General features: G+C 37.2%; 1 protein-coding gene across 2 annotated transcripts in view; it reads right to left on the bottom strand.

Annotated features, from left to right (window-relative positions):
- LOC113050886 (myosin-11-like) overlaps positions 1–23,358 on the bottom strand; it is a 30,863-nt gene extending 7,505 nt beyond the window's left edge. The window contains exons 1-32 of one of the 2 annotated variants that reach the window (XM_026214306.1): positions 23,264–23,358; positions 18,803–19,165; positions 17,504–17,660; positions 15,633–15,660; positions 13,066–13,165; positions 12,642–12,668; positions 8,430–8,522; positions 8,277–8,340; positions 8,054–8,152; positions 7,767–7,910; positions 7,559–7,654; positions 7,356–7,474; positions 7,053–7,205; positions 6,795–6,968; positions 6,385–6,558; positions 6,044–6,158; positions 5,631–5,824; positions 5,382–5,503; positions 5,077–5,146; positions 4,645–4,805; positions 4,456–4,564; positions 2,872–3,003; positions 2,576–2,782; positions 2,312–2,449; positions 2,111–2,234; positions 1,842–2,013; positions 1,484–1,696; positions 1,215–1,359; positions 907–1,113; positions 676–780; positions 410–562; positions 74–322 (exon numbers count right to left, since the gene is read on the bottom strand). In XM_026214306.1, coding sequence (XP_026070091.1) covers positions 74–322; positions 410–562; positions 676–780; positions 907–1,113; positions 1,215–1,359; positions 1,484–1,696; positions 1,842–2,013; positions 2,111–2,234; positions 2,312–2,449; positions 2,576–2,782; positions 2,872–3,003; positions 4,456–4,564; positions 4,645–4,805; positions 5,077–5,146; positions 5,382–5,503; positions 5,631–5,824; positions 6,044–6,158; positions 6,385–6,558; positions 6,795–6,968; positions 7,053–7,205; positions 7,356–7,474; positions 7,559–7,654; positions 7,767–7,910; positions 8,054–8,152; positions 8,277–8,340; positions 8,430–8,522; positions 12,642–12,668; positions 13,066–13,165; positions 15,633–15,660; positions 17,504–17,660; positions 18,803–19,144 — 4,386 coding nt within the window. In that variant the 5' untranslated portion in view covers positions 19,145–19,165; positions 23,264–23,358. The remainder of the gene's footprint in view (positions 1–73; positions 323–409; positions 563–675; positions 781–906; positions 1,114–1,214; positions 1,360–1,483; positions 1,697–1,841; positions 2,014–2,110; positions 2,235–2,311; positions 2,450–2,575; positions 2,783–2,871; positions 3,004–4,455; positions 4,565–4,644; positions 4,806–5,076; positions 5,147–5,381; positions 5,504–5,630; positions 5,825–6,043; positions 6,159–6,384; positions 6,559–6,794; positions 6,969–7,052; positions 7,206–7,355; positions 7,475–7,558; positions 7,655–7,766; positions 7,911–8,053; positions 8,153–8,276; positions 8,341–8,429; positions 8,523–12,641; positions 12,669–13,065; positions 13,166–15,632; positions 15,661–17,503; positions 17,661–18,802; positions 19,166–23,263) is intronic. The other variant, XM_026214307.1, reaches the window with a different exon arrangement.
- Between the last annotated feature and the right edge of the window lie 3,161 nt (positions 23,359–26,519).

The following is a 26,519-nucleotide window of genomic DNA, read 5'->3' as shown; positions in this document are numbered from 1 at the left end:
GCAGAAGTGAAGATACACCCACATCCAAAACTCATCGATCCAGTGTGTAATATTTTGAGAAATCATCAGAAACCTGATCAAACTTCTTCTGTTTCTTCTCAAGGTTGGACACCAGCTGTCTCTGGTTGTCCAAATCCATGAGTGTATCCTCAAGCTCCTGCTGCAGTCTGTTCTTGGTCTTCTCAAGCTTGTCGAAAGCTGCTGCCTTCTCCTCAAACTGAGTATTAGCTGCCTCCAGGTCTCTATGCAGCCGCTTCTTACCTTCCTCTAAAAGTTCTACGTTACCCGACACCTCTTCCAGCTTCTTCTTGTAGTCAGAGAGCTGTGGACACAAGGGATAGTCACGATGTCAATATTAAGGTTTTAATGTTGCAAGACCATAGATTATTCATCTTATTGTTAACCTTACCTGAATGTTCAGTGTGGAAACATGTCTCTCCACATTCCTCTTTGCTTCCGATTCTTCCTCAAGCTGCTCCTGAAGGGCATTACGGTCATCCTCCATTTGACGTAGTTTGGTGGAGAATTGGAGCTTTTGTCTTGTCTCTTCAGCCAGCAACTCCTAAAAATGTCAAAATGCAAGTCGGCCAACAACTCAAATCCCGTTCACGTTGCTAAATGATGCTTCTGTTTTGAGGCTGTAAATCAAAGAACACTACATAACATTGCACAAACCTGTGTATCTTGAACTTGAGAAGTTAAGCTAGCCACATCCTTGCTAAGTTTTATGTTCTTCCCCTCTGCTTCATTAAGAAGGTTGGTAACACTCTCTAGTTCCACCTGCCAGGGCAAGAACTGCATGTTAAATACAGTTTCCTCAAAGATTTTTGAAGTAACAAACATGTTGTAGGTTCTCCCAACCGTGGCATAATTATATCTAATAATACATAATCCACCATCACTCACAGTGATTTTAGAAACCCGATCCCCCAGCTCGGCTTTCTGCCTCTCGGTGTCATTGAAACGAGACTGCAGGTCAGCAAGCTGTCCTTCCACCTTCTTCCTCTTGTATTCCACATCCTGTTTGCTCTGAGTAAGAGAACGGATCTCCACGTGGAGCTCTGATGTTTCCTTCTCCAGAGCTTGCTTGGCTTTCTCCAGGCTTGACTTCACCTAAGAAGAATTTCATATATATTTTACATCAGCACTTGGAGATCTTCAGAAAATTAAACATATGAACAGAAATAACGTTGATACTGGATATGGTTGCCTACTCTCTTGGACTGCTCCAGCTGCTCTGTAAGCTCCTCCAAAGCTTGGGTATGTTTCTGTCTCATCTCCTGCACTTGAGCCTCGTGGACACAGCTCTCCTCCTCCATGGCTTTCTTCAAAAGTGTGACCTCCTGCTCACGTTTGGCCCTAAAAAATATGCATCCTGACGATCAGGTCAATGGTGTCTAGTAAAACCTCTCTCAGTGTTTACTATATTAAATCAGCACAATGCACATCAGAATAAAATGTAGATCTTTGTATCTACACACACCTGAGCTCCTGCTGAGTAGCTGTGGTGTCCAATGTGTCCTCCAGCTCTGATTTGAGAGCTTCGAGCTCTTCTCCCAAGTCCCTCTTGGTTTTTTCAGCCTTGTTCCGGGCAGCCCGCTCTGATTCTACGTCCTCCTGAAGATCTGAGATGTGTCCCTCCAGTTCTCTGATCTTCTTCAATGCATTGTTTTTCTGAGCCGTCTCATCCTCCAATCTGAAACAGAAATGGAGAGAGATCACAAAGGTTACTGTAGGTTTCTGTGTGAATTGTGACATGAAAGTATCTTCAATTTAGCTTCTTTTCTAAAATATTTGTCAAAAATCATCCATTTTACATTTTATATTAAAGATCTGTTAACCTTGCCAGCGCAGCCTGAAGTTCCTCCTCTTTTTTAGCCAGCTGGGCTTTCAGATCAGCAATCTGAGCTTGGAGGTCAGCAATCTGCTCCTGGAGATCATTTGATTCACCCTCTAACTTTCTCTTGGCTTTTTCCAGCTCCTGTCGAGTCTTTTCCTCTTTTTTCAAGCGCACTGCAGATTATAAAAAAATATGATAACTTGTGACTGAATTAACTGAATTTCCAAACTAAAATTATCATCATGTATCAGAAGTAAATAATGGACAAACCCTCCAGTTCGGAGATCATTGACTCATGCTTATTCTTCAGCTTTGTCAGGTTTTTGGATTTTTCTTCTTCTTCAGCTAGGTTTGAGCTAAAATCTGCTATCCTTTCTTCTAGAAGCTTCCTCTCCTGCAGATATAGCACTTCAAATTGAACTCTCTGATTGTTACCAAAATACGTCATCTTTAAAAAAGTTGAAATGAAACCTTCTGTAATTTGTTGTTTTGGTCGTCCATCACCAGGATATCATCCTCTAACTTCTTGATCTTGGCTTCACAGGTAACCTTCTCCAGTTGCAACTTCTGACGAGCATCCTCTTCCTCCTCAAGATGTTCCTCAAGATCCTGAGAACGTTCATTTAGAGACAAGATAGTGCCATGAACTAATTAGCATCATTTAAATATATATAAGGACTGGATTTGAAAAAGTGTTTGTTGCCTGTGAATGAAAATCATTAAATGAAAACTTACTTTGATCTGATCATGCATTTTCTTCTTTTCCATTTGTAGGGCTGCACCACGATCCTCCTCCTCCTCCAACCTGGCCTCCATCTCATGCAAGATCTCTTCAAGTTCTTGTTTCTTGGCAGCTAACCGTACTCTCATTTCCTCTGCCTCAGCGTAGAGCTCTGTCTCAGCCTGCAGCTTCTCCTGGAGCTGGTTCCTTTCATCCATAAGCTACGGATGGAAGGATTATATCATTTATATTCAGTGTTTGTCCTCCTTGCTTTTGAATGCAGGAAGACGATGTCAGGATTTCGTCATACCTGTGTGTGTTTCACTGAAATGTCTTTTAGCTCTATCTCAAATTTTTGTGCAGATTCTTTAGCCCTTTGGAGCTCCTCGTCCTTCAGGCTCATCTCCTCTTCTTGGCGTGTCACCTGGAGGAGAGGCTTCACCTGTGGGGATTAATGGAAACATGTTTAGATTAATACTAACAGAAACCCTTAAAGAGCCAGTAAGATAAAAATTCTAAGCTTCCTATCACTGTTTATAAGTCCTGTACATTAGGTTTAAATCCATCCAACGTTAAAAAACATTGTCATTTTGTCAAAATATCATTTTAAAATTACCTCAATTCTCAGAGATCCCCAAACGGTTCGCGTGAAGCTGTTCAAAAGATTCAGTTTCCTTAAACCCCACCTTTCGGTAGCATACTGTGTTCTGATTGGTCAACTAACATAGTTTTGATTGGTTGTTCCGCACACACCTTCACGGTAAAAAATGCGTTAGCATCTGTTTGGGGTGAATTATGTATTATTCCTCTCACCGTGAAGCAAACAGTAAAATAAAAAACTTGAACAGTCTCGCTGCTTTTTCTTCTGTGTGTGTGTATTCAAGCCGCGCTTCAGTTTGAATCTGAATAGCGCGTTCAGCGCGGGGGCGTGGTCACATTCGATATAACGAAGGGAGACATGAAAAATAGACATCGCGTTGTTATCATATGGATTACTTTATCACAGAATATCTGTTTTTGGCAGCACTTGTTTAGTTTTAAAGTAGACATGTCAAGCTTTCTATAGATATCTCTCTCATGTCTCTTCGTTGAATATTCACGGAGTTACACTTCATTTTAATGACGTTTTGGTAAATGAAGATCAGCGCAGATAGGCTGCAGACAGCACACATGCTGATAAGACGCTCGGAAGAAAATAGACACACAACTTCATAATCATACTTCGCATTGTGATTCGGAGATGCTCGTTGGTCTAAATAAAGTTGGTAATGAACCCTCTTTTATGGCCAAACGCTTTGAAAATCCTGCCGTGTACTCACCGAGTTTAGAAAAGCAGTCATCAGTGAAATGTTGTGAACACAAAAGGGATTTGTTGTACTGCTCTGGTAATGTGGTAAAAATGAATTTTAGCCATTGGTTCTCCTGATCTTCATTCTTTGGCAGTGAAAATAAAACAAACTTGCCTTTACAATTAAAAACACACTGTCTCCTCGACATGATGCTATCACACCAACCAGAGCTTCTGTGTGGGGGTGGGGCAGGTCAGAGTTCCGTTTCCCCCAAGACGGTAGGCGGAGATTATTATGCAAAGTGTTCTAGTGACTTACATGGAGATGGGCAAAAGATTTGAAATCTATAACGACTTGTTTCAGCGATTCAGAGTCGACTCCTTACTTTAGAAGCCAATAACTTTATAAATCGTGTACTTTTTGGTTTAATTACTTTGCACATTGTTTACACTGATGGACAGCTACATCATACACTGTAATACAGGTAATTTTTGATTTCCCATCTGTGTGGAGACACAATTTTTGTACCATTCTCAACCAGCTACATAAACTATTAAACTTTGTTTATAATCATATTATTCAACAGAAATGTAGAAAAGTTTCACCTTGGTGAAGAGTCTCCACCACTGCCAGTTCCTGAGTTTCAGATAAGCAGCACAGTTCCTCTGGATCACCTTCATGGCTGTTAGTTGTTGCTGCCTCTTAGCAAAAGCCCTGCACATTGTTTTAATTAAGAATAACTCAAATTGCAAATTCCTATTTTTAAAAATACTGTATTTATAAACTCTACCCACTTTCTAGCAAGGAATCCCCTGGCTTGTGCCTGGAAGGCAATGATGATGACTGTGATCTTAAGGTCACGCTCCTCTTCAAGCTGGGCCAAGACTCCTGTGCGGAAGAAGATTTTACTCTGACCAATTCGGTACAGGTTTGGGTCCAAATCCAGGTGCTTGATCTACAGAGAGGGTTAGGTATGAGAAAGAAGCACGTACAATATCAGTTTCAATTGGCTTTGATTATACATGTCTCTAATTGTATGAAGGAATTATAGGTGAAAGCATGGTTCAGCATTTTTTTTTTTAAATAAACCATGGATGCCACAATTAGATACAAGTTTTTACATTTACATTATTGGGACTATATATAAATGTGACTTGCAAGTGTAAGTTTTTAGATGTTTTTGTTCAATGACATCTTTAACAAGATTTAATTGGATAACATCTTACCATCAGACAGCAGGCCTGCTTGCCATCCATGAAACCCTTTGGAATAGCACTTGGTGCCAAGATCTCATATCTGTATGTCAAGGTAAAACGAAGAGAATAGCATTACGACTGAAAACCCTTTACCATGTATATTTGGCACAACATATGTAATCACACTTGTAATCAACTGCAAACTGGAGTTTTGAAATGATTCTGGAATTCAGAATTTTGTATATTGTTACACTTGATATGCAGTTAGAAAAAGCCAATAAGACAGTTAGTCTTGTTAAATGAAAAGCTCAAACTGAAAAAATAAAGCTACCCACCGCTGTCTGAACTCTTGGAAGACAATTCTGTTGGGAAATCCTTGTCGGCAGATACGAATACCCTCCAGGACACCATTACATCTCAGCTGTTCGAGCACCAGGTGTGCATCCAGCTTTCCTGCCTGAAGGTGAAAAAAGTACCTTCAACATGCATATAGAATGATACAAAACTTGAGTGAAAATAAACTTAATGCCCAGCCAACAGCAATGGTCCCACTGATTTTAACATGGGATGCAGCAGTGACGTACCCGTTTCTCATGGTTAGGTATAATGCAGCGGACAAAGTTTGGCTGCGTGTTGTGCAGTGTGGTCATTAGTTTGGCCAAAGACTCTTTGTAAAGCTGGCCCACAGTACGGAACATGCCCTTCTTTGTCTTAGAGGAACCAGGTGCAAGGCTGTCTGACATCTTGGCAATGGTTTCCAATCCAACCACACGGTCAGCTGAGAAATAAAGAAAGTTAGATGTCAGCCATTATTATTATCTCAATTACAATTTGCAATATTGACCAAACAAAAAAGGTGGGAACTTGTAAATCATGTTTATTTTTGTGACACCAACTATGAACATTGATCAGTGGTTTCAACTGACTGGTTTTGCAACAATTTTGATCTGTAAATGTAGTGTTTGAGAAATTAGATCCATGTATAGCTAATACTGACCATCCTTCCACAGATCTTGTATAAATGGATTGGAGGAATTATTCAGCAGTGCTGTAACATTGTCATTTAAAGGGTCCATGTTCTTGGTCAGCCATGCTATGGCATTGTAGTCCACCTAATTGAGAAAGGGTAGGTTTGGCTCATGATATTCAACACAGAGCAAACAATTCACTAAGAATGAACTTTGCACATCTGAATTTTTTCCACACAGTATCTTGCAGGCCAGTTATGAGTTCTGAACATGCTCCAGAAACTGTATTCCTTGGCTTATTATTGTCTGGATCACAGTAATCTCTACATGTAAATCAATAAATCAATCTTTCCTTCAAATGAGAACTTACCCGTCCAGCATAGTGAAGCACAGAGAATTCTGTTTTGTCCTTCAGTTGCTTTGGTTTAGCAAACTTAGTATGATTAACGTGAGTGTTGCAAAGTTTCTCCACGAAGGAGACATCTGTTGCCTTTGGAAACCAACACTCTTCATCCAACAGAGCCAGGATGCCTGGAGGATTGTTCTGTGGAGGAGTTTCAGGAAAGTGAGAGATATTACATTCTGTAACAATAAGACATCATTGCTTGTAAAACTACCATTAAAAGTGTGTGTTACAGCAATTATGATACATTTACTGAATCAAAAGACACTGATCACCTTAAAGCTTTCTGCTGGAAGAAGTTAGTGATTAGTTCAAAACTTCAAAGAACAAGATTCGTTATATTCCTGCAAATCTACTGTACACACACTCAAACTTACCGGCCTTTCAATAAGCTCAATGCAAGGTTGCAAATCCAGGCCAAAGTCGATGAAGTTCCATTCGATGCCTTCACGCTGGTACTCTTCTTGCTCCAGGATGAACATGGTGTGGTTGAACAGCTGCTGAAGCTTCTCGTTGGTGTAGTTGATGCAGAGCTGCTCAAAAGAATTGTCCTGAAAGAGAAAAACAGTAAATGCCATTACCCTTAATCTTTTTTTTAAACTAAATGTAATTACTATCTTTCAGTTTTTCCAAACCTCAAAGATCTCAAAGCCAGCAATGTCCAAGATCCCCAGGAATGAGGCACCCTGACGTTTCGTCTTGTCCAGTGCCTTATTAACTCTTTGAAGGATCCAACGGAACAAACGTTCATACATGGCTTTAGCTAAAGCTTCAATGGCAAAATCAGCCTGTTGGGAGAAAAGTATCTTATTGGTAATACTGTACGTATTTCCATAAAGACATTCATGCAGGGGTTTTTCAGTTTCATCACAGATATGAGCGACATTACACATGTTCCATATCTTTACACTTGCAGCACAACTATACACTCTCTTCACCTGTTCTTTGGTTTGGGCCTTTTGCACAACCTCACGACCGACTTTAATTCGTGGCGTCAGAATGGCTCTAGTGAAGTCTGTCACATTAATGCCTTGGAGATGGCAAACTTTCTGAGCAGCTGAGAATGAGACACATTTCAGCTGTCATTTCAATCTGTATTGGTTCATATTAGCCTGAGAAGTCTTTTCATTAAGTTTCTGACCTGTATTGTCTGGCATGGTAGCCTGTTCCTGGTTCCTCTCTTTCTTGAACTCAATGTTACCCAACTGAAGCACAGTTGAAACAACTTTGAGGACATCTGAAAAATAAATTAATATTTATTATTTTACTAAAGAACTCAAAACTCTTAACGAGTAGAAAATGTCTCTTTTTGTAAGGACACCATATGTATATTTAATTGCATTTAATACCAGTTCTTTCTTCGACAGTGAAGCCCATGATATCCATGGCCTCCATTGTTTCCTCATACATTTCATCATCTTGGTTGCCTGGAATCTGGACGTGGCCAGCCGAGAGGAAACGGTAGTTGTTGAAGTTTTCAAGCAAAAGCTCCTCTACAAGTAGAGAATAAAAATCACAACAGTGCCATTTATGCAAGGACATCACTGCATTTACAAATTTCTCATAAGGTAAACGTCCAGTCAAAAATGGTCACCATATTCGAATATGTTTTCATATACTGAGTGTCTCCACCTACCGCGTAATTTGTCATTTACTCCAGCTACCATGTAGTAGAAGATGTGGAAAGCTCTTTCAGTTTTTGCTTGTCGGATACAACGAGATTTCTCCAAAAGATCTTAAGTGGTTGGGTCATTAAGGCTTAAACTCTGCATAGGTAAATTGTTTAAATTGATAATCTAATTCGAGATGTGAGATTGTGCTGCATCTGTATATGGCTTATGTTAAGTCTTCAAGGATACAGGTCTCTATGTTGGCTCCAACTATGAAACCTGTCACATCAAAGTTAATGCGGATGAATTTGCCCTGTGAAGAAATTATTGGGAAACAATGCATTAGTTACAGTCTTGATGTTTCTTGTAACATCTGATATCATACAGCATTTGTAAACTTACGAATCGGGAAGAGTTGTCATTCTTGATGGTCTTGGCATTACCAAAGGCCTCTAGAATTGGATTGGCCTGCAGTAGTTGCTTTTCCAGCTCACCCTACAGTTCCAAGGTTAGAGAGTAATGTGAATAATAATATAGAAAACAAGTCAAGGAGGAAAAAAGGAGAATGGGACATGCCAGAAAACTGAAAAAAAAAAACTTTATAAATGTTTGTCAGGACAAATTTGCGAAGTTTAATAAATGTAAAAAAAAAAAAGTTTCTTGATGTGTGTTTCAAAAGCCTAAAGCAATACTTAAGATGCAAGTATCATAAACAGTGCGCAAAAAAATTAGGTCATGTCCATTTAGATGGGGATAATCCCCTTAGATCAAAAGAGTGCCTCTATTTGCTGCCAAATTTCAAGCAATGAGAAGCCCTGCCAAGCATGTCCACCTTATACAAGGATATCAAAAGGAGTGGTTGAGGTCATACTTAGCATGTGGAGAGAGGACATATTAATGGGGATAATGAAATGGATCTCAATTATAGATCTTAGAGCGTTCACTTAACAAGATAAAAGTTACTCAGTGGGATGAAACACAGAGTCATTAGAGAGCACAATGTTGCCTTTGCAATACAAAGTCTCTGGTGTCATGTGATCACATAATTAGATTCTCATTTTTAGACTTAAACGTGGAAGAAAAAGCTTTCGACGATAACACAGACTCTCAATTACTTTCTTACTGAGCATCAAAAAAAAGAAAATATCTATAAAAAGAAGATATCTACCAGAGATAACTTGCTGCTGAGAAGGAAAGAAGATCGCTGATAGCTTCAGACACTGACAAAGAAAAATAAAGTAAACTAGAAAAAAAGGAGAAGAAGCAACATTTAGAATGGAGACAGAGAGACTGTTGACAGAGAGATTGTTGGGAAGAAAGAGGACAGAGTTGGCAGAATGTAAGACTGTATTAACATTCATTAAGCACTTGGCTGAATTCAACAGCTTTTCTCTGTGTTCTCAGGGCAAAGCATATCAGCTAACAGATGACAGCTTCACTGACCTATGAAACTGCATTCATAGTATGTGAGCGGAGTGGAGTGGAAGAGGAATGGGGAGCAGAGAAAGTCACAACTGTCACAATTTTGGAAATATCAGTGTTTTCTCTTGCGCTCCATAGCGAATACAACAAGTTAATTACCCGTAGTGATTAAAGTGATTGTGACGTGGCCAAGTATGGCAACCCAGACTCGGAATTAGAGTTCTGCATTTATCCCATCCTAAGTGCACACACAGCACATACACACAAAGTGAGCACACCCAGATCAGTGGGCAGCAGTTGTGGGTTTGTGCCTTGCTCAAGGGCACCTCAGCCGTGGTATTGAAGGTTGGAGAGAGCACTGTACACTCATTCCCCCCACCTTTAATCCATGCCGGTAACGAGACTTCTTAGAGTTAGTGAGTCAGACTTGTAACCCAAAGGTTGCGATTCGAGTCTCAAGTCCAGCAGGGATTGTTGGTGGGGGGTATGAATGACCAGTGCTCTCTTCCATCCGCAATACCACAACTGAGGTGAGACCATTGAGCAAATTTTTAAGAAATTTTAGATTTAGTGTGAGAGCTTTCCATCCCTCCATTGAAAGTGATGAACGGTATACTGCCTATGTCCAGAAAGGTAAGAAAAACATCTTCAAAGTAGTCCATGTGACATCAGAGGGTCAGTTGGAATTTTTTGAAGCATCGAAAATAAATTTTAGTCCAAAAATAGCAAAAACTATTCAGCATTGTCTTCTCTTCCGGGTCTGTTGTGAGCGTATTCACTGCAGTGTAGTGATATCTGGTTCGTGAACAAATCATTCGAAGTAACCGGATCTTCTTGAACCAGTTCACCAAATCGAAATGAATAATTTAAAATGGTTCACTTCTCCAATAAGCATTATTCTCTCTGAAGAGAGAACTGAAGATGAACATCGAAACAAGCCAGATAATGAACGAAAGATTGACTCATTCTCGAGTCAAGAACCGTTTCTGTTGGACGCGTCTGATTCGAGAACCGAGGAGCTGATGATACTGCGCATGTGTGATTCAGCGTGAAGCAAACTGACACACAGCGCGTTTGAACCAAACTGATTATTTTGGTGATTGATTCTGAACTGATTCTGTTTTCCGTTTTCTTCAACTGGTTTATTGAATCAAACTGTCTGAAAGAACTGGTTCGCGAAAAAGAACCGAACTTCCCATCACTACTGGTGATCCGAAAACCGATGCAACCGGTACTTGACTCAAGCACGAGTCAATCTTTCATTTGTTATCTGGCTCGGCTTGGTGTTCATCTTCAGTTCTCTCTTCACAGCAGTTCAGTCAGTGTACTGTTTGAGTAAATGAATTACTCCGGGATACTGGTTTGTTTTAAGAGGGAGTGTCATCCACATTAAAAAAGTGAACAGCTTAAGTGATTTGTGGATTAATGCGTATTGGAGTGATTCATTCGAGAACAGGATATCACAAACTGCTTTGTTTTGAACTCTCTCACAACAGACACGGAAGAGAAGACAATGCTGAATAAAGTCATAGTTTTTGCTATTTTTGGACCAAAATGTATTTTTCAATTCTCAATTGTATTAAATTCCAACTGACCCTCTGATGTCACATGGACTACTTTGAAGATGTTTTTATTAACTTTCTGGACATGGACAGTATACCGTACATAGATTTTCAATGGAGAGACAGAAAGCTCTGGGACTAAATCTAAAATATCTTAAACTTAAACTGGGTCTTACAGGTTTGGAACGACATGAGGGTGAGTTATTAATGACATAATTTTCATTTCTGGGTGAACTAACCCTTTAACTTTCACTTTCAAAAGAAAAGTCTAAAATGTTTGGTAAAAATGAATGACAAAGGGTAAATATGAGTGTAGACTTCTAAATGTGGACTAAAGGGACGTTTACACGACAATGTTTTCAACTAAAACTGTAAAACTTTTGTTTTTATGGGCTTGAAAATGCTAACTTTTGAAACACAGCTGCGTCTTGTTTCTTTACAAATTGAATCTACAACTACTGTGCTGGCATGCATTGTAAAAATTTTATAGTCATTTTCGCTGATCTGTGTGAACATTTTTTATGTACAGACGCAAAGGAAAAACTTTTAAGTTTTTAGTGCATTATTGTCGTGTAAATGTGCCATAAGTGTTCGTTTTACATTAAACTAAAATCTCATCTTTCAGATCAGTAGTCTATTAAAACTTTTGAACGCTCATATGATCATGCTAATGGATCGCTGTTTTAACAGCATTCATGAAGTTAAAAAACATAATGAAAGAATACAGTAGGAAAAAATTATTGGATGCAAACTCTGAGGTTTCTCATACCAGTCAGTGGAGATCGAACAACAAGAGGGAAATTTAAAACCCTGGAGTGGAGTCTGACTGAAAGTAATTGATGATTCACTCCACTTACATACTCTGATGTTCTCTCTCACTCGCATACAATTAACCTTATTTAAGTTTAACTGAAAAATAAATAAATAAACAAAACAAAATAAAAATAAATATGTTATTCTTACATGATAAAAAAAAGGATGTCAGAAAAAGTGTTTAGTAAATTTCAAAGTAGTGCATTCAAGTGTAACAAAACTACTTTAGGAACCAAGAACATAACTATTATGGGCATCCCTTTTAAGCTCATATGCATGGCAGATCTGCATAAAATGTCATAAAAACAGCTATAATGTGTGCATATTTTTTGGTTTCCATGCATATCTCATGTGTCGTACACATTAACACAGATCTACACTAAGGTGGTATTTATATTCCTAATGCACACACATATGAGCTTGACAGATGATGCACATTAACCTGTGGTAGATTAATAGGTGAAACAAAAAAGGATATGAAATCATCAATTCAAAAGGCTCTACATTGGCATGCACACACACACTGTGCTCAGATTGTTTCATTGCCAGGCGTCCGCTCTGGTAAAGAAAATGTTAACTACATCTCAGATGGGGGAATGGCACACACGTGATCTAACGGCATAATCTTGATTTTGTTATGTGTATCTAATCTTTTTTTTTTTTTTTTTATCATGCGAACACTGGGGCTCTTTGGTACATTATTTGTCTACGGTCCCTCCATGTAAGACTTGTCTAATGTCACTCACAGTGAGAAACTCAAGCATGCAGACTCTCAAACCCACACAAGAAGGAGTTCTGTACAATCCTTTTTACTCACATAGGCAAACTGTTGTCCTGTATGTTGCTATTTAAAGGAAATTCATTAAGGACATTGTCATTAGATAAGTGTAAACTAAGAACATTCTGTTGCATTCACTGGTTTTTCCTTTAGCATATGCAGAAGTCTCGATTTCCTTGGGATACAAATGGCTCAGCAGCATATAATCTATAATATATAATAAAGCATGTAAAATATTATGTTGGTATCAGGCAAAATCAGAGCCAACATAAACTTGTGCTAAATGGGATATGATATCAAACATAAGACTGAAAGGAGTTTTCTTATCTGTTCACAGTTTGACCTTTGCACCCTAATTTAAAGGAATCGGATCAAAGCAAGGGCAAAAACTGATGACTGAACCAGTAAGTATTGGCTTGAGCGGTTATCAAACTGAAAAAGTTTTTTTTTTGACTGTACTTACAGCACTTGATTCTTTCTTGCCTTTGTGGGACGAGGCCACTACAGCCAAATACTGGATGACTTTCTTGGTGTTTTCTGTCTTCCCAGCACCTGATTCACCACTAGGAAGAACACAACACTGAATGACAAAACTGTGTTTTCTATTATTCAGTAATACCAATGATTGAAATACCAGTGTCTGCAAGGCATCACGGTTTAAAGTGAGTCTAGGTTTTAGGTTTTGTTTTTGTGTTAATGAAATGGCACATTAATCAGTGCATGTGTCAAAAAAATCAGTACACAAGATTTTTTTTTTTTAAATAACTGTAACGACTGACATTTGACCTATGTAAAGTTGTAAAATTTTTTGAAATAAGTCACTGAAAATAAGACTCACTAAGCCTGCATTAAAATATACAGGAAAACAGTAATATTGTGAAATATTACTAAAATGTAAACTAACTGTTATCTGCTTTTTGAAAATTAAATTATTCCTGTGATGCAAAGCTGAACTGTCAGCATTACTCCAGTCTTCAGTGTCACATGATCCTTCAGAAATCATTCTAATATAATGATTTTCTGCTCAAAAAAAGTTTCCGTATTATTAAAGTTGAGAAAATTTTTGCTGCTGAATATTTTTGCGGAAATTGTGATTTCTTTAATTAATGGAAACTTCAAAAGAATAGCATTTATTTGAAAAAGGTTTTAATTTTTAACAATTTAAAAGTCTGCGCTGTCAGTTACGATCTATGTAATACATCCTTGCCAAATAAAAGTTAATTTTATTACAAATATTTTGGATTATCATATATAATTTACTTTGTTGCAAAGGGTTACAGAGCATTATCGCCTTCTATGATACAAAAGAGATACTACTGAACAATCATGCTGACATTTCCATATTAGGAAAACTGAGTCTGGGATCCACAGGCCCTGCTGCAGCCGAAGGCCTGGTTCTTTGGCAGGAGCAGGATGCCCTCAGATCAGTTCACAGTTGTTGACCATTTATGACACAGTATAGTAAAATTTATCATGATTATGATTGCTGTTGCCAAGTGGTGATTAAAGTATTGGACCATTCCCATACATCACATTAAATAAGATGTATGGGAAAACTTATGCTGGTTTTTCAAAGAGGCTTCAGATCAGTGGTTTTTAACAATCCATGTGGTTTTAACAGTCCATTTTTAATAATACTCTTTGGGTGGTCATTCCCAATCTCCCGAAATCTCTTTGAGACAGCTTAAAAAAAAACAAAAACAAAAACAAACGACTTCATGAGAGAGTTGAAGCCATACAGAAACATCCTGATGTCATTAGGGAATTCTGTGCCCTAGCAACGGTTGCCCCAGAGCAGTTTAAATGGCTTCAATTTCCTATTCCACATTCAGAGGAAGTTTGCAGACAGTATCTATGGGTGCCTCCCACACTGACACATCAAATCAACACCGTTTTATTTCAACACCTCCCCATATTTCACAGCTGTTTTATTATAGCATAGACATAAAACAATTATATTGCCCGTGAAAATCAAAATATGTCTTCAGCAACAGTTATTTTTGCATTATTATTATTTTTTTCAGGACAGGCCATGTTTTGTAATGGTGCTTGCACAGATGCAATCCACATCCCCAGTAATGACTCAAAAGCAAACATAAATGAAGCCAGCATGCTTGATCTGGATTTAGAATCAGGACGGGGGGCACATTTCCTGTGAGTAGGCCGATTCTGAAGAGACATGACCCTCAGGGTTCATCTGCCTTGTTCCCACTGCTGAGGACTTTTTGAAAAACATGTCCTAGAAGAAGGACTCTAATTTATTTAGTTTTAAATTATGTCTACTACTCATGATTTGGTTACTGTCATCTTTTTAACTGTTAAATATTATATTAGAAGGGACTTGAAGTGTTTTTCATTAGTCTAAATTTGTCAGAATGTAACTTTTTTTCAGGAATGTAAACAGTAAACCGACATGGATGACATGGCATTAACCACTGTAAGATAACACTGAATAACATCTTTTGGCTTCATCTGCCTTCTAAAATGTGATTACAATGCTATGTGTTTTAAAAAAAATGCAGGAAAATGAACATTTTGAACATTACAAGACAGTGATGTTAACACAATTTTTGATTCTCAATGCGCCTCAAAACAGGGTTGCCAGGTCTTCTCTTTATACATATCTCTATTTGTAATGGTGTTTTTAGCTATTTAAGACATTACCTTTGTATTTATGACAAAGCTGGTTGTTTTAAAACTTTTTCTTTTTTGGAAGTATTGATATATTTAACTAACCATGATTAATTTCGTGATTCCAATAATTTCAAGAACTAGATGTTCTTCAAATAGAACAACTGTGGCTTGATTGTATGTATTTTTATTTTATTTTATTTTAATTATTTTATTTATTTGACCAATTTAACACTTTTAATTATTCCTGAAGCCTACTGCGAGTCCTTTTTGAGAAGCAGTGCTTTAATAATAATATGTTTAATTTATATAGTGCCTTTCCATAGCTCAAGGATATCAAGGACGTAGCTTAAGCTAATTTAATTGATGCAAAAAAAACAAACAATGAAAAGAACTCACGTGCAAAGAATAGACTGGTCCTCTCGATCTGTAAAAAGAAATGACAGACATTACAGGGGCCCAAGGAAACTTTTAAGATGGTGCTCATGGAAATGACAAGATAGTATACCTTTGTCATTTTTGAACATAATGAAACACATAAAGGCTGCTTTAAAGCCTGGAGGTTGATTGGGGGGGAGGTCTTGACAGAAACTGAACTGGTATGTGAAGAAATACCATTGTTATTACTGCATCCAATAATGCACATAATCTAATAATCTTTCATTTGCAGTGCAACAATTTGATTTGCTGGAAAAGAAACTGACTCCACTCTTCTCTTGAGAGATGCAACACAATTCTTACTGAGTTCAGCAATGGGACAGTCGTTGATTCATGCTGCTAAAATTAGAATACCTTCTCAGATGATCTTGGCTCCATGTAAGGTTTTTAATATCAACCATACGCCAATGATTGTCCAGAAGGCAGCATCAAAATAAAAAAACATATTTATTGGATATTAATTAAATAAGTAGTTGATCAAGTCAAACAAAATATGTTCCTCTCCGAACTATTCCAAGCCAATGAATTTGCACTTTAAATTCAAACAGAGCTTGGTTCTTATATATGGTCCTGGAGGCTGGCCGAAAGCCCAACCAGCTAATCAGCTGAATGTGAGCTCGCCTGTTCTGCTCAAGTACTATAGAACGTCTTCTGTTGTAAACACAATGAATGACTGCTGCTCATTTTGGATATGACTTAAGCTGGGCAGGTTTCCACATACAACATGAAGTCTGTTCCCTTGTTTCTTCCTAATTAAGGCACAAATCGAGGCATTCGGGACGCAGAAAACCAAGTCTAAACACACCGACGGGGAAACTGCAGACTGTTTGATGAAAAGCAAAAAGTCAAATACATTCAACAATGAATATATTATAAGATATATTCCTTTCCATTCGATCCTGTATGGAATCCTGATGTTTTAAATTACGACGAGGCTACACCACTCGGTCAAGCATGAAAACTGTGCTGGACTTCAAAGGGAAATCAGTGTAAACCCGAGCAGGAATGTGAACACTGATGCTCATGGCTGATCATGTTTTTACTCATCATCAACTTCAATGGTTCAGGATATACAGAAGCTACTGTAGGAATCCCTCAAAGCATGTTAAAGATGTCTTGTCATTAGATGTTTAGGTGCTATTGGACTACATTTGTGCTATATTTCTTTTCTAATGTAAACAGTTTAATAAGAAGTGAACTGAGCAGAATTACTCTTGACGAACAGCGTGACAAGGCATCTTCCTACTTATGCTTTATGAAAGCAATTTTTTGCATGTTTCACATAAGATAACAGTTTCTGAGATTTTCCCATGCAAACTTTGCAGAAAGGTTTGTTCAGCTTCAGTGCTTATCTTTTCTTCATAACATGAGCTAATGTAGCTAATGTATCAAGTTCATTAGCAAAACAACAACTTCACTGAGGTGTAAAATATCTTCTGGTTCTTCTTTTTATTTAGCACCTAATTTCACTCTATTATACAGCTTCAAACCTCTGTGGGTAACACTAGCTGTTTAAATTGGTTAAAAAGTTTCAAAGTGTTTGAGATGGCATTAGATGTGTGACCTTCTGAGGCATGTGTGTATGCGCCCCTCACACCACTGACTGACCTGCTAACACACACTTCATTTCAACAAATACGGATGACATTCAAAGAGCTCACTGGTGTATGGAGATTCTACACTGTTCTGTTGCCAATTAGTGAAATAAAATGCCTTTTGGATCCACTTGAGTTTGACGTTTCAAAGACAATGGCTATTGTAAAATCCAAACATTCAGATCTTGTAAGCAAGAGATGAGTGAGTGTGTCAACATCCAGCAGACCAGGTCTCACCTTGCATCATGTTCCTGTAGGCGTTGTCCGAGATGGAGTAGATATGTGGAGGAACCTCATGGCGCTTTTTGCCTTTGTACATTTCAATGATCTTCTCAGAGTAGATTGGCAGCATTTTATAGGGGTTCACCACCACGCAAAACAGCCCGGAGTAAGTCTGAAGAAAGATAACATCTCGGTTTTCCACTGTATATGTATGTATTATATGTATATAATCCATCAAGTAAAGAACAACAAGGAGACAGGGCAGCACAGTAACGAGTCGTACAATGTCGTAAAATATAAGTTGAAAAAAGTTTGGCTTGAGTCTGTATATTTTAACTTATTATATTTGAAAGCTTAGGTGATGCATATTCCATATGGAAGACTCCTGTTCCCAAATCCTTAGAGCAAAACTTTTTTAAATTTATGTTTTGTTATCAGAGTGCAAACATAGTTTGGTGGCCTGTGGATGTTACAGCTTATTACCCCTCACTCTTGGGAAATGTATAGTTCCTCTTCCTTAAGCTTTAGTACCTGCAAATCATCGTCATTTAAGCTAAATGGCCGTCAGTGTATTTTTTGCTTCTTTTTGCATTGGTTTGGCCACAACAGAGTTATTTATAAATGTTATGCATTTGCTGATAATAATATGTTATGCACTGTAGTATGTAATGTTAGCAGGGGGTCAATGACAAATATGAGCATCCAAGATAAAAAAAAGATCAAGTTCTTAAAAATGTACTCTTCCCATTTATCTTGGTTTCATTTGATTTTGAAAAAAAGTTTGAATTTAATGACTTTTAAAAATGTCATGGTGCAATGAAGTTAAATGTAAAAACATATTTTCCTTTCGTGCTGAATAAATACTAGTGTACAAAAAAAATAAAACCTTTATTATTATTATTTTTATTATACAAATATCAAATTATTAAATAGCATTACATTTTTGGTAACCTTTTTTAAGTTTTTTTTTTTATTATTATTATATTAGTAATAACAAAACTGCTTTTGCTTTTTTTTTATTACGGGTTTAATTACAAGTATTTCATCCTTTCAATCAGTCTTTTATGATATCTGGACATATCACCTTGACAATTGACCTTGACTTTTTAATTCTTAAATTTGAAACATGCTCATCATAGAAAGATGTATTCAAATTACTTTGCGTTTTAAAGCATTTTTGAAGAAATCAACAGTTTCTGACCAAAAATGCATGTCATTGACCCTAATTAAGCTGTATAAATTGCACATTTGTTATTATTTATTAACTTGTTATTTTATGTCAGATATAATTTAAACACTCTGTGGCATACTCACATAGATGAGTCCGGAGTAGTATCTTTCCCTCAGGTTATGGAGAACAGATGCTTCATTAAGGCAGGTCAGTTCTGCCATATCCTCCACCTTGCTGAACTTGGGTGGGTTCATCTTCTGGATGTCATCTTTGTTGACCGTGATTTTCTTTCCATTGTCCGCCAGCTCCACCAGTACCTCATCGCCACGTTCCTCTTTGATGCTGGCCGACTCAAAACCATGTTTCTCAGAGGGGACCCATACTAGCTTTTTGGCTGACCAATCTGCCTGGGCGATAGTGCTGTTAATGAGGTCTCTGTCCGTGAAAAGGAATTTCTCGTCCTCACTCAGGGTCTTTTTCGTCATCTTGGTGCTGGGTTATGACAACTACAAATTTAAGAGAAAAACAGTTTTTTAAACTATTTTTTGTCAATAAAATTAACTGATCTGCATGACCTTTCAGCATTCCCATAATGAATTCAAAACATTATTGGCCACAATACTGGATCTGTGCAATAGACTTTAATTAAATAAAAAGTTGCTAAAGGTAGAAAACTATGCATTTTAACACCATAGACACTGAGGTCTCCCAAATTTCCCTCAAATATTTGGTATTTGATAATTTATTTTTATTTTACTTTCATACATTTTGATGGTCAAATTGTTGCCCCCAATATTAGATACAAGAAGCAAATTTAGGTTTAGCATTTTTGACATTTTAGGCATATGAATTAGACTAAATGGGAGCATATTTTGAATAAAAATATTATTTGCAAACATTTAAAATAAATAAAAAAACAATTATTGTCTATTACTGTTCTTTTTTTTCTTTCTTTCTCATTATTCCCCTAAATCCATTTAAACCGTTTACCTATTTAATAAAAAAAAAAAAGAAGAATAAGAAAAATCATTACCATTGGGGTTTTTAAATACACACACACACACACTGGGGTCTCTCCCATTGTTCAAGGCTTAATATCAATGGAATACTGAATTTAGGGTGTGTATGCAATTGACTAAAACTAAAGTATAGATTCTGCAAAGTTCGCTAATCAAACCACAATGTTCCCTGACAAACACTGCACGGGTCACATGGGGCGCACTATTGTCACCAGTTTAGATGAAAGGATGAGAAAAATGCTTGGGAAATATAAAGAATGTTAGGCAAAACATATATAATCATGTGATAATCTCAACAGCAAATGCTGTTTTTCTTGTTTCTTTTAGAGTTCAGCTGTGGTCCCGTGCTGTGATGACCATATAAGGCTGCCTTTGAGTTAGTGGACGCTCTGTCGACCTAAACAGCAGAAGCAAATGAACTCCCAAACAAAGCCCTAATAGGGAATAGTATGTCTCCAGCCAGACTCGCAGTTTACTCCAAAATGATAACATTAGGCAGGGACAGTCAGAGACTGGAGGGGTCTGATTTTCCTGCCACTTTCCCCCACCCTCCTCTTCCTCTGGTGGGCTGATATAGGGACGTTTACACAAGTATTTTCAAGTACAGTAAAGTTTGCAAACAGCAGGTGCAGCTTCGTGCAGCAACAGAGCTTAAAAAGCAATTTGGCAAAACAATTCCAAAGCTACTACTTATATATGAACCAATTTCCTCTGAAATGTATAACTATCCATTGTTAGTATACTGTATGGTTTAACGGCTCAGCGAAAACATTTTTCCCACCTACTTACCTAACATAAGTTAAAATTAAAATTGTATTTTAAATGATAAAATTGTATCAAGCAGGCAGGACAGGCTGTTTGCTGGGAATTTACCTAGTTTACCTCAAGCAGAAATTTGCATAATATCTAAAACCAAAGTGTTGCACTTGCTCATGTGACCATGGGGAATGACTGAAACTTCTTGTTGCTGTCTGCCTTAATTCTTCAGAGTCTGTGTTGTAGAAAGAAGACTAGATGAATTTAACATGCTGAAATTCTGACGGGTTAAAATATTGAGCATCTCGAAAACATGAATCTGTAAATGCTAATTTTTCAACCAAGATTAGGTATCTGCATTCTTTTGTCAAAAGGACGACAAAATCATGCTAAAATCGCCCGATGGATGGAAAATGGTAGTTTAAATGCCCTATGATCGTTTGGAGGCGAGACAAACAAACAACATTTTTCTATGATAACCAGATTTAATTAAATGAGGGAATTTCCTGTGTCATGTACGTAGATTTATAACCCTTTCTTTGGGAAGTCCTTTCATTTCAGTACTCGAAAACCATTGAATTTCTACCCAAGATTTTTATGGATCAGCAGTTTCACTCCACAAACATATACTATGCAAAATCCAACCTAAATAAGCAGAGGCTGGGTTTTATTTCAAAGAAATTCAGCATTTTTTAACATGGCAGATGTAAAAGTTAGCAAGAATGAGCCTTGGCCTGTGTTCAAGTGGGCCTGAAGCCAAGAAGATCATGTGACCATGTTTTGTGCGGATGGATTTTTGTGACCCCTGGTCCTGTGAAAGGTTTTCTCCTCTCTTCTCTACTCCTCCTCCTCCTCTTTTTCTTATTCCAGCCATATAGTTTTCTTTTTCTCGTGAGCAGCTGTGTCATTTCAGTTTCTTCTGTTAACAATTTTATTGAGATGAACGTTCATACAAGGTCAACAGCTCAAGCTTTAAAGCTGATGCTATAGCAGTATATACTGAATATAATGCTTCATAGATCAGTTGCAATAAGCTTTATTTAGTCATTAATGACCATAAATACATTCTTTCACCAAAACAAGCTGAATCTGTGATTAAAGTGGTTTAAACTATTAGACATTAGTCCAGCTACCAATTCTAAGAAATCAACAACAGTTCCAGAAGGAGTCTGTCAGGTGATGCAGAATTGTGTTAAATCATTAGAGGAACAATCAGGTAAGCAGCCTAAAGATATCCCACAAATGTGATAAAGTCGAAAACACAGCTAAACTAATTCACTATTGAAGAGCTTGCTAGGTCTTCTAATCTTACCAATAAAACTGTTAAAGTTCCCTTTTCTACCAAGCCTGATTAAAATGAACTTCTGCCTCATGCACACACCTTTTACCGTCATTATGAAAGATATTCCGAAAAAGCTGTCAGAAATGTCGCAAAAATATTAAAATAGTTTAGATTTACACAGCTACTCATAAATTACATTTCAGTTATTATTTATTTTTGCATCTAGTTCTGAACCCAATGTGTTTTTCTTTGGAACACAAAAGCTGAATTTCAGCAACACAAAGATCAAAGATTGGGAAAATGGGTTGTATGGGCCACTTTTATAATATTTTTAAAGATGCATTTTGCATCCTTTTTGACGCTTGGCAGTTTACTTGCTTTAATTTGACTAAAAATGCTGTCAGATCATTCTCAAAAAAATTCCACAAGAAAAAGAAAGCCAAAAATGTTTGGAAAGACATGGGGTGAGTCTGCAGAAAGCGTCGTAAGGAACTTTAAACGCTACTGATCATGTCATTAATTGATAAATGATGATATACTGACTTTACTTCCCCTGCACTTTACTCTTGATCTTTTTGTCTAGACTTTCTCACACTAGTGTCTACGCTTAGTTGTCTATGCATGTCATCACTACAATGGGAAATGGAGAGGACAGTCAGTTGACACTCTTCTCTTCACCACAACGTGCAGCAGAAAGCTGCATTGACAACCATATTTGGAGAACAGGAAACACTTTGGTTTGTCAGGCTCTCTGCTTCTCTCATTCTACTCACTTTCCTTAACCATTTCCTATGACAGACTCCGCTGAAGTCAAACTTTTGCACGAAAGGGCAGATAGAATGACATGCTTTCTATCTTAACAGCTCGTGGGATACTTTATGATGATGTTTTGACTAGAAGGTCAGAGATGCGTGATTTGTTGAAAGCTTTTGTTCTGTCCAACAAAGTACAAAGATAATTTAATTCTGTTTATTAAATAAAAAAAATATTATGTCATCATTTTCTTATCCTCATGCTGTTCCAAACCAACGGAGCAAAGAATATGTTAGGCAGAATGACGGTCACCATTCACTTTTACTCTATGGAAAGCAGATGCAATGAAAGCGAATGGTGACTAAGACTGTTAAGCCACTAGCATCCAGACAATCGTGTCCTTTAATCTTTCACGTAAGAAATTTGAACATTTGGATTAAAATGAGGGTAAGTAGGCTAAACGTTTACAGAATTTCCATTTGGGGAAAATATTACTTTAATGGCAACATAAAATAACTTAATGAACAGCTGTCAAACACTTTCAAAGCAACTGAACGTTGACAGCTTCAGGTTTCAATATTCAGTGAAAGATGACAGTTTTCTCACACAGCTCTGCAATTATTGTGCACACATGACACTGTATAATCAACATAATGGCATTCTTTCACAATTATTTACATATCTGAGCCTCCGTGGGTCACGCGTGCAAAACTAAAAGATTAGAATGTAACACTTTTTATTACCAATACATAAATAAATAAATAGTTAAAAAATTAATATAGATGCATACTCACAAGGCTGATGAAAACTTGCCGCGATTTGGAAAGTTAGGATTTGGAGAGTCCTGTGACAGTGAGGTACTCCAAAGACGAACAGTCCAAATTAGACAGAAAAGCATGAGAACATCATTTAAACTGTGAAGCGGGTCGGTGGGCGGGGCCGAACAGTCGATTTGCAATGTGATTGGTCAGCAAGTTTTGACAGTTCAGTTGATCTACAGTCTCCTCGCGAGCATCCTTTAAAATGTTGCAAGAATACCACTACAGCAAGTGCTTCGTTTTCAGAAGTCGGTAAAGATAAAAGTGTTAAATGAAAGTTAACAGGAATTCATTACTGCACAGTTCCTATTATATTTCATAATCCTTCGTTTTTGCTTCAAGAGACAGTTGACAGCAGTTGACAGTTTGGAAAAAAAATTATTCATTTGACTTGGCAAATTTCATAGCTAGCATTTTATTTTTCCTTAATACATAATTAAAGATGTCTGATATTTACACACTTCTTCATAATTTGACAAAATCAAAGATGTATTGGGAAAAATGCTCACAGGTGATATTTACCTTATTTTTTTTCTTTTCTGTTTTCTTCACACACTAAGTTTTATATTTCATATCTACAAGCATGTTCGTCATGTTGTCTCTTTGTAAAAAAAAAAAAAAAAAAAAAAAAAAAAGTGTATAAATATGATTTCATATTTATACACTATTTTTTAAATAATTTATGATACACACGTTGTACATTAAAATGCAGTCATTAATATTTTTATTGAAGGATTTTCATAATGCTTTAGTAGCAGAACCCAGGAATTTGTCGCTGAATCCGGAATATGGAAAAGTGTCAGCTTTAAAGGGATGGTTCACTTATAAAGTTAAATTGTGAGCCCCCGAAGGAGACATTTTGCAGTATGTTCCCACTTCTCTCTTCCATACAGCGAAAGTGAATGGGGACCAGGAATATCAGGGAATACACAAGGAATCCTTAATATACAGAACAGAGGAAAGATACAAAAAGAACCCAAATAAGAAAGAATACATGCTACATCTGGTCGAGGCAAATCCCCTGAGATCCTGTTTAGGACCCTTATCATTACGCACATCACATTCCGTCCCCTCAATTCCCACAGCAGGCTCCTGGTATCTAATGGAACTTCCTATATAAGGACAACCTCCTATTGCATCCAGTAAATCGAGTCTGTGATGTTTCCAGGGAACGGGACCAAGGCTGGTATGCTCTGAGGCCTTGCTCCACTCCAAAAGAGAGATGGGGGAGAAAACAAAGCTTGCAGGGAAAGAAGCGCCTCTGTCACTGGTCAGCATCAAGCTCTCCTGGATGTGCGAAGGGAATGAAGGGAGGTAGAGAGAGTGTCTTGGAGACGGATGGAGGATGGGGATGTGTAGTCAGACTGAAAGTGAGAGGCTGCGAGAGAGAGGCAGAGATGCACGACCCTACTAGGTCTCTGTTGTGCCATATAAGGACACTGGGGTCTGCCTGGAATCTCTGCTGTATTCTGTGTTTAGAAGGGTACACAAAAAGACTTGGACCGAGTGACTAAATATGGTACAACAGCGGTGTCTTTGTTAAGACAAATAGGTGTTCATTGGGATATATTTTGACTGTTTGCTCACCAACAATAAATGTCAGAGTTGCTACGGACACTCATTCCAACAAAGACTAACACCAATTAAGGAATGTGAGGTATTGCACCTGCCCATGATGTATGGTGCTGTAAAAATAGGAACATAAATGTTTGTTTAATAGATTGCTGCTTTGCACTGCAGAGAATAACGCAGTTTGTATCAGAGACAGTAATATTGAACACAGTACATATATATATATATATATATATATATATATATATATATATATATATATATATTTTGATGCTATAATGCTACATTAAAAACCTGTTAATTATTAACTATAATGTACCGTATAAAATCAAATAATTTTTCAAATATGTATATAAAGATCATTTTACAATAAAATAATATTTCAGTATTTCTACTTTCAAAAATCTAGCAATTTCTGAGTGAGAACTGTTTCAAAGAAAACCCTACACCAATTTCTGTCAGTGTATACAGTGAAAAACTTTAAATGTAATTATATGTAATTACGAATTATATGTAATTTTACAATACAATACTGTCATATTTATATACTGTCAAAAACTATTCCCAGTAGTTCCCGCATGCATCACATGATTATATTTTATATAAATTCCTTTGTTTAAGGACATGTTATTAACAGTGTTATGAACTTTTCAGTTTATCAAAATAAAAATGATTTCATCATTTAACCTTACTGGTAATTTCTTTGACAACCAAAGTAGATATTTTGAGATATGTCCAAGCTGCCTTTTTCCTTAATGAAAAAATTCCTCAATGACTCAATCGTTCTAAAAATATTCTGAAAATCTCAGTCAAAGATTTCAGATATGTGCATTTTCAACCTTGGTTGTTATGAGACATGCAAGAAATAATGAGTGACGTTAAACCTGGTGTGAAGTCTTGAATTTAATATTTTTTTATTTAAAGGAGATTTGAAAACGATGGGGAAGATTATCAATGAATAATAACAAAGCTTACAAAGATATTGTAGGCCTATATCTTGAAATGCACAAGTCCTACTGAATGTCTAAAATATAAGTTGTTCCCTTAGTAGAAGTACACTATCTCAGGAATTAGTCCTGACAGGAGAGGAGGGAACGGGAAATATGTGCTAGATTAAAGCTGAGTGAAGCACAGGCTAGATAGTTTCCTAAGAAACATCCAAAAACACTCATTTGGAGTGAAGCCGTTCAGAGTAACTGGAGTATTAAGAATAGCCTACATTAGCAAGAGAATTTCAACACCTTACTAGACAAAATCTTACTACAATGTGTGTTCAGTATGGTAGGCCTACCTCTTACAGTGTCACAAGCACAGTGGCTTTGCTTAAAGTGCCCCTACTATGGATTTTTGGAAATTACCTTTCACGTGGTGTGTAACACAGCTCTAATTGAATGAAAAACATCCTGCGAAGTTTTAAATCTGAAAGTGCACCGTGTATAATGTTATTGTCTCTCAAAAGAAAGAGTCGGCCCTGAATCATTAAAAGGAGTTGTTTTTAAAACGAATCCCAAGCCGTTCCATGTCGACCTCAACATGAAACACTAGCATATTGCCTGTCTACTTGTTGGTCTTTTCGCTTTAGTCTGAATGAAAAAGCTAATTCATTCTTTTCCACTAGGTGCCGCTTTTGGAGCGGAGAAACAGCGGTTTCCCTGGTAAT

Source organism: Carassius auratus, chromosome 31 (genome assembly GCF_003368295.1).
Source record: "Carassius auratus strain Wakin chromosome 31, ASM336829v1, whole genome shotgun sequence".
In the NCBI taxonomy this organism is placed as follows: domain Eukaryota; kingdom Metazoa; phylum Chordata; class Actinopteri; order Cypriniformes; family Cyprinidae; genus Carassius; species Carassius auratus.
This window is presented reverse-complemented; position numbering and strand designations above follow the sequence as displayed.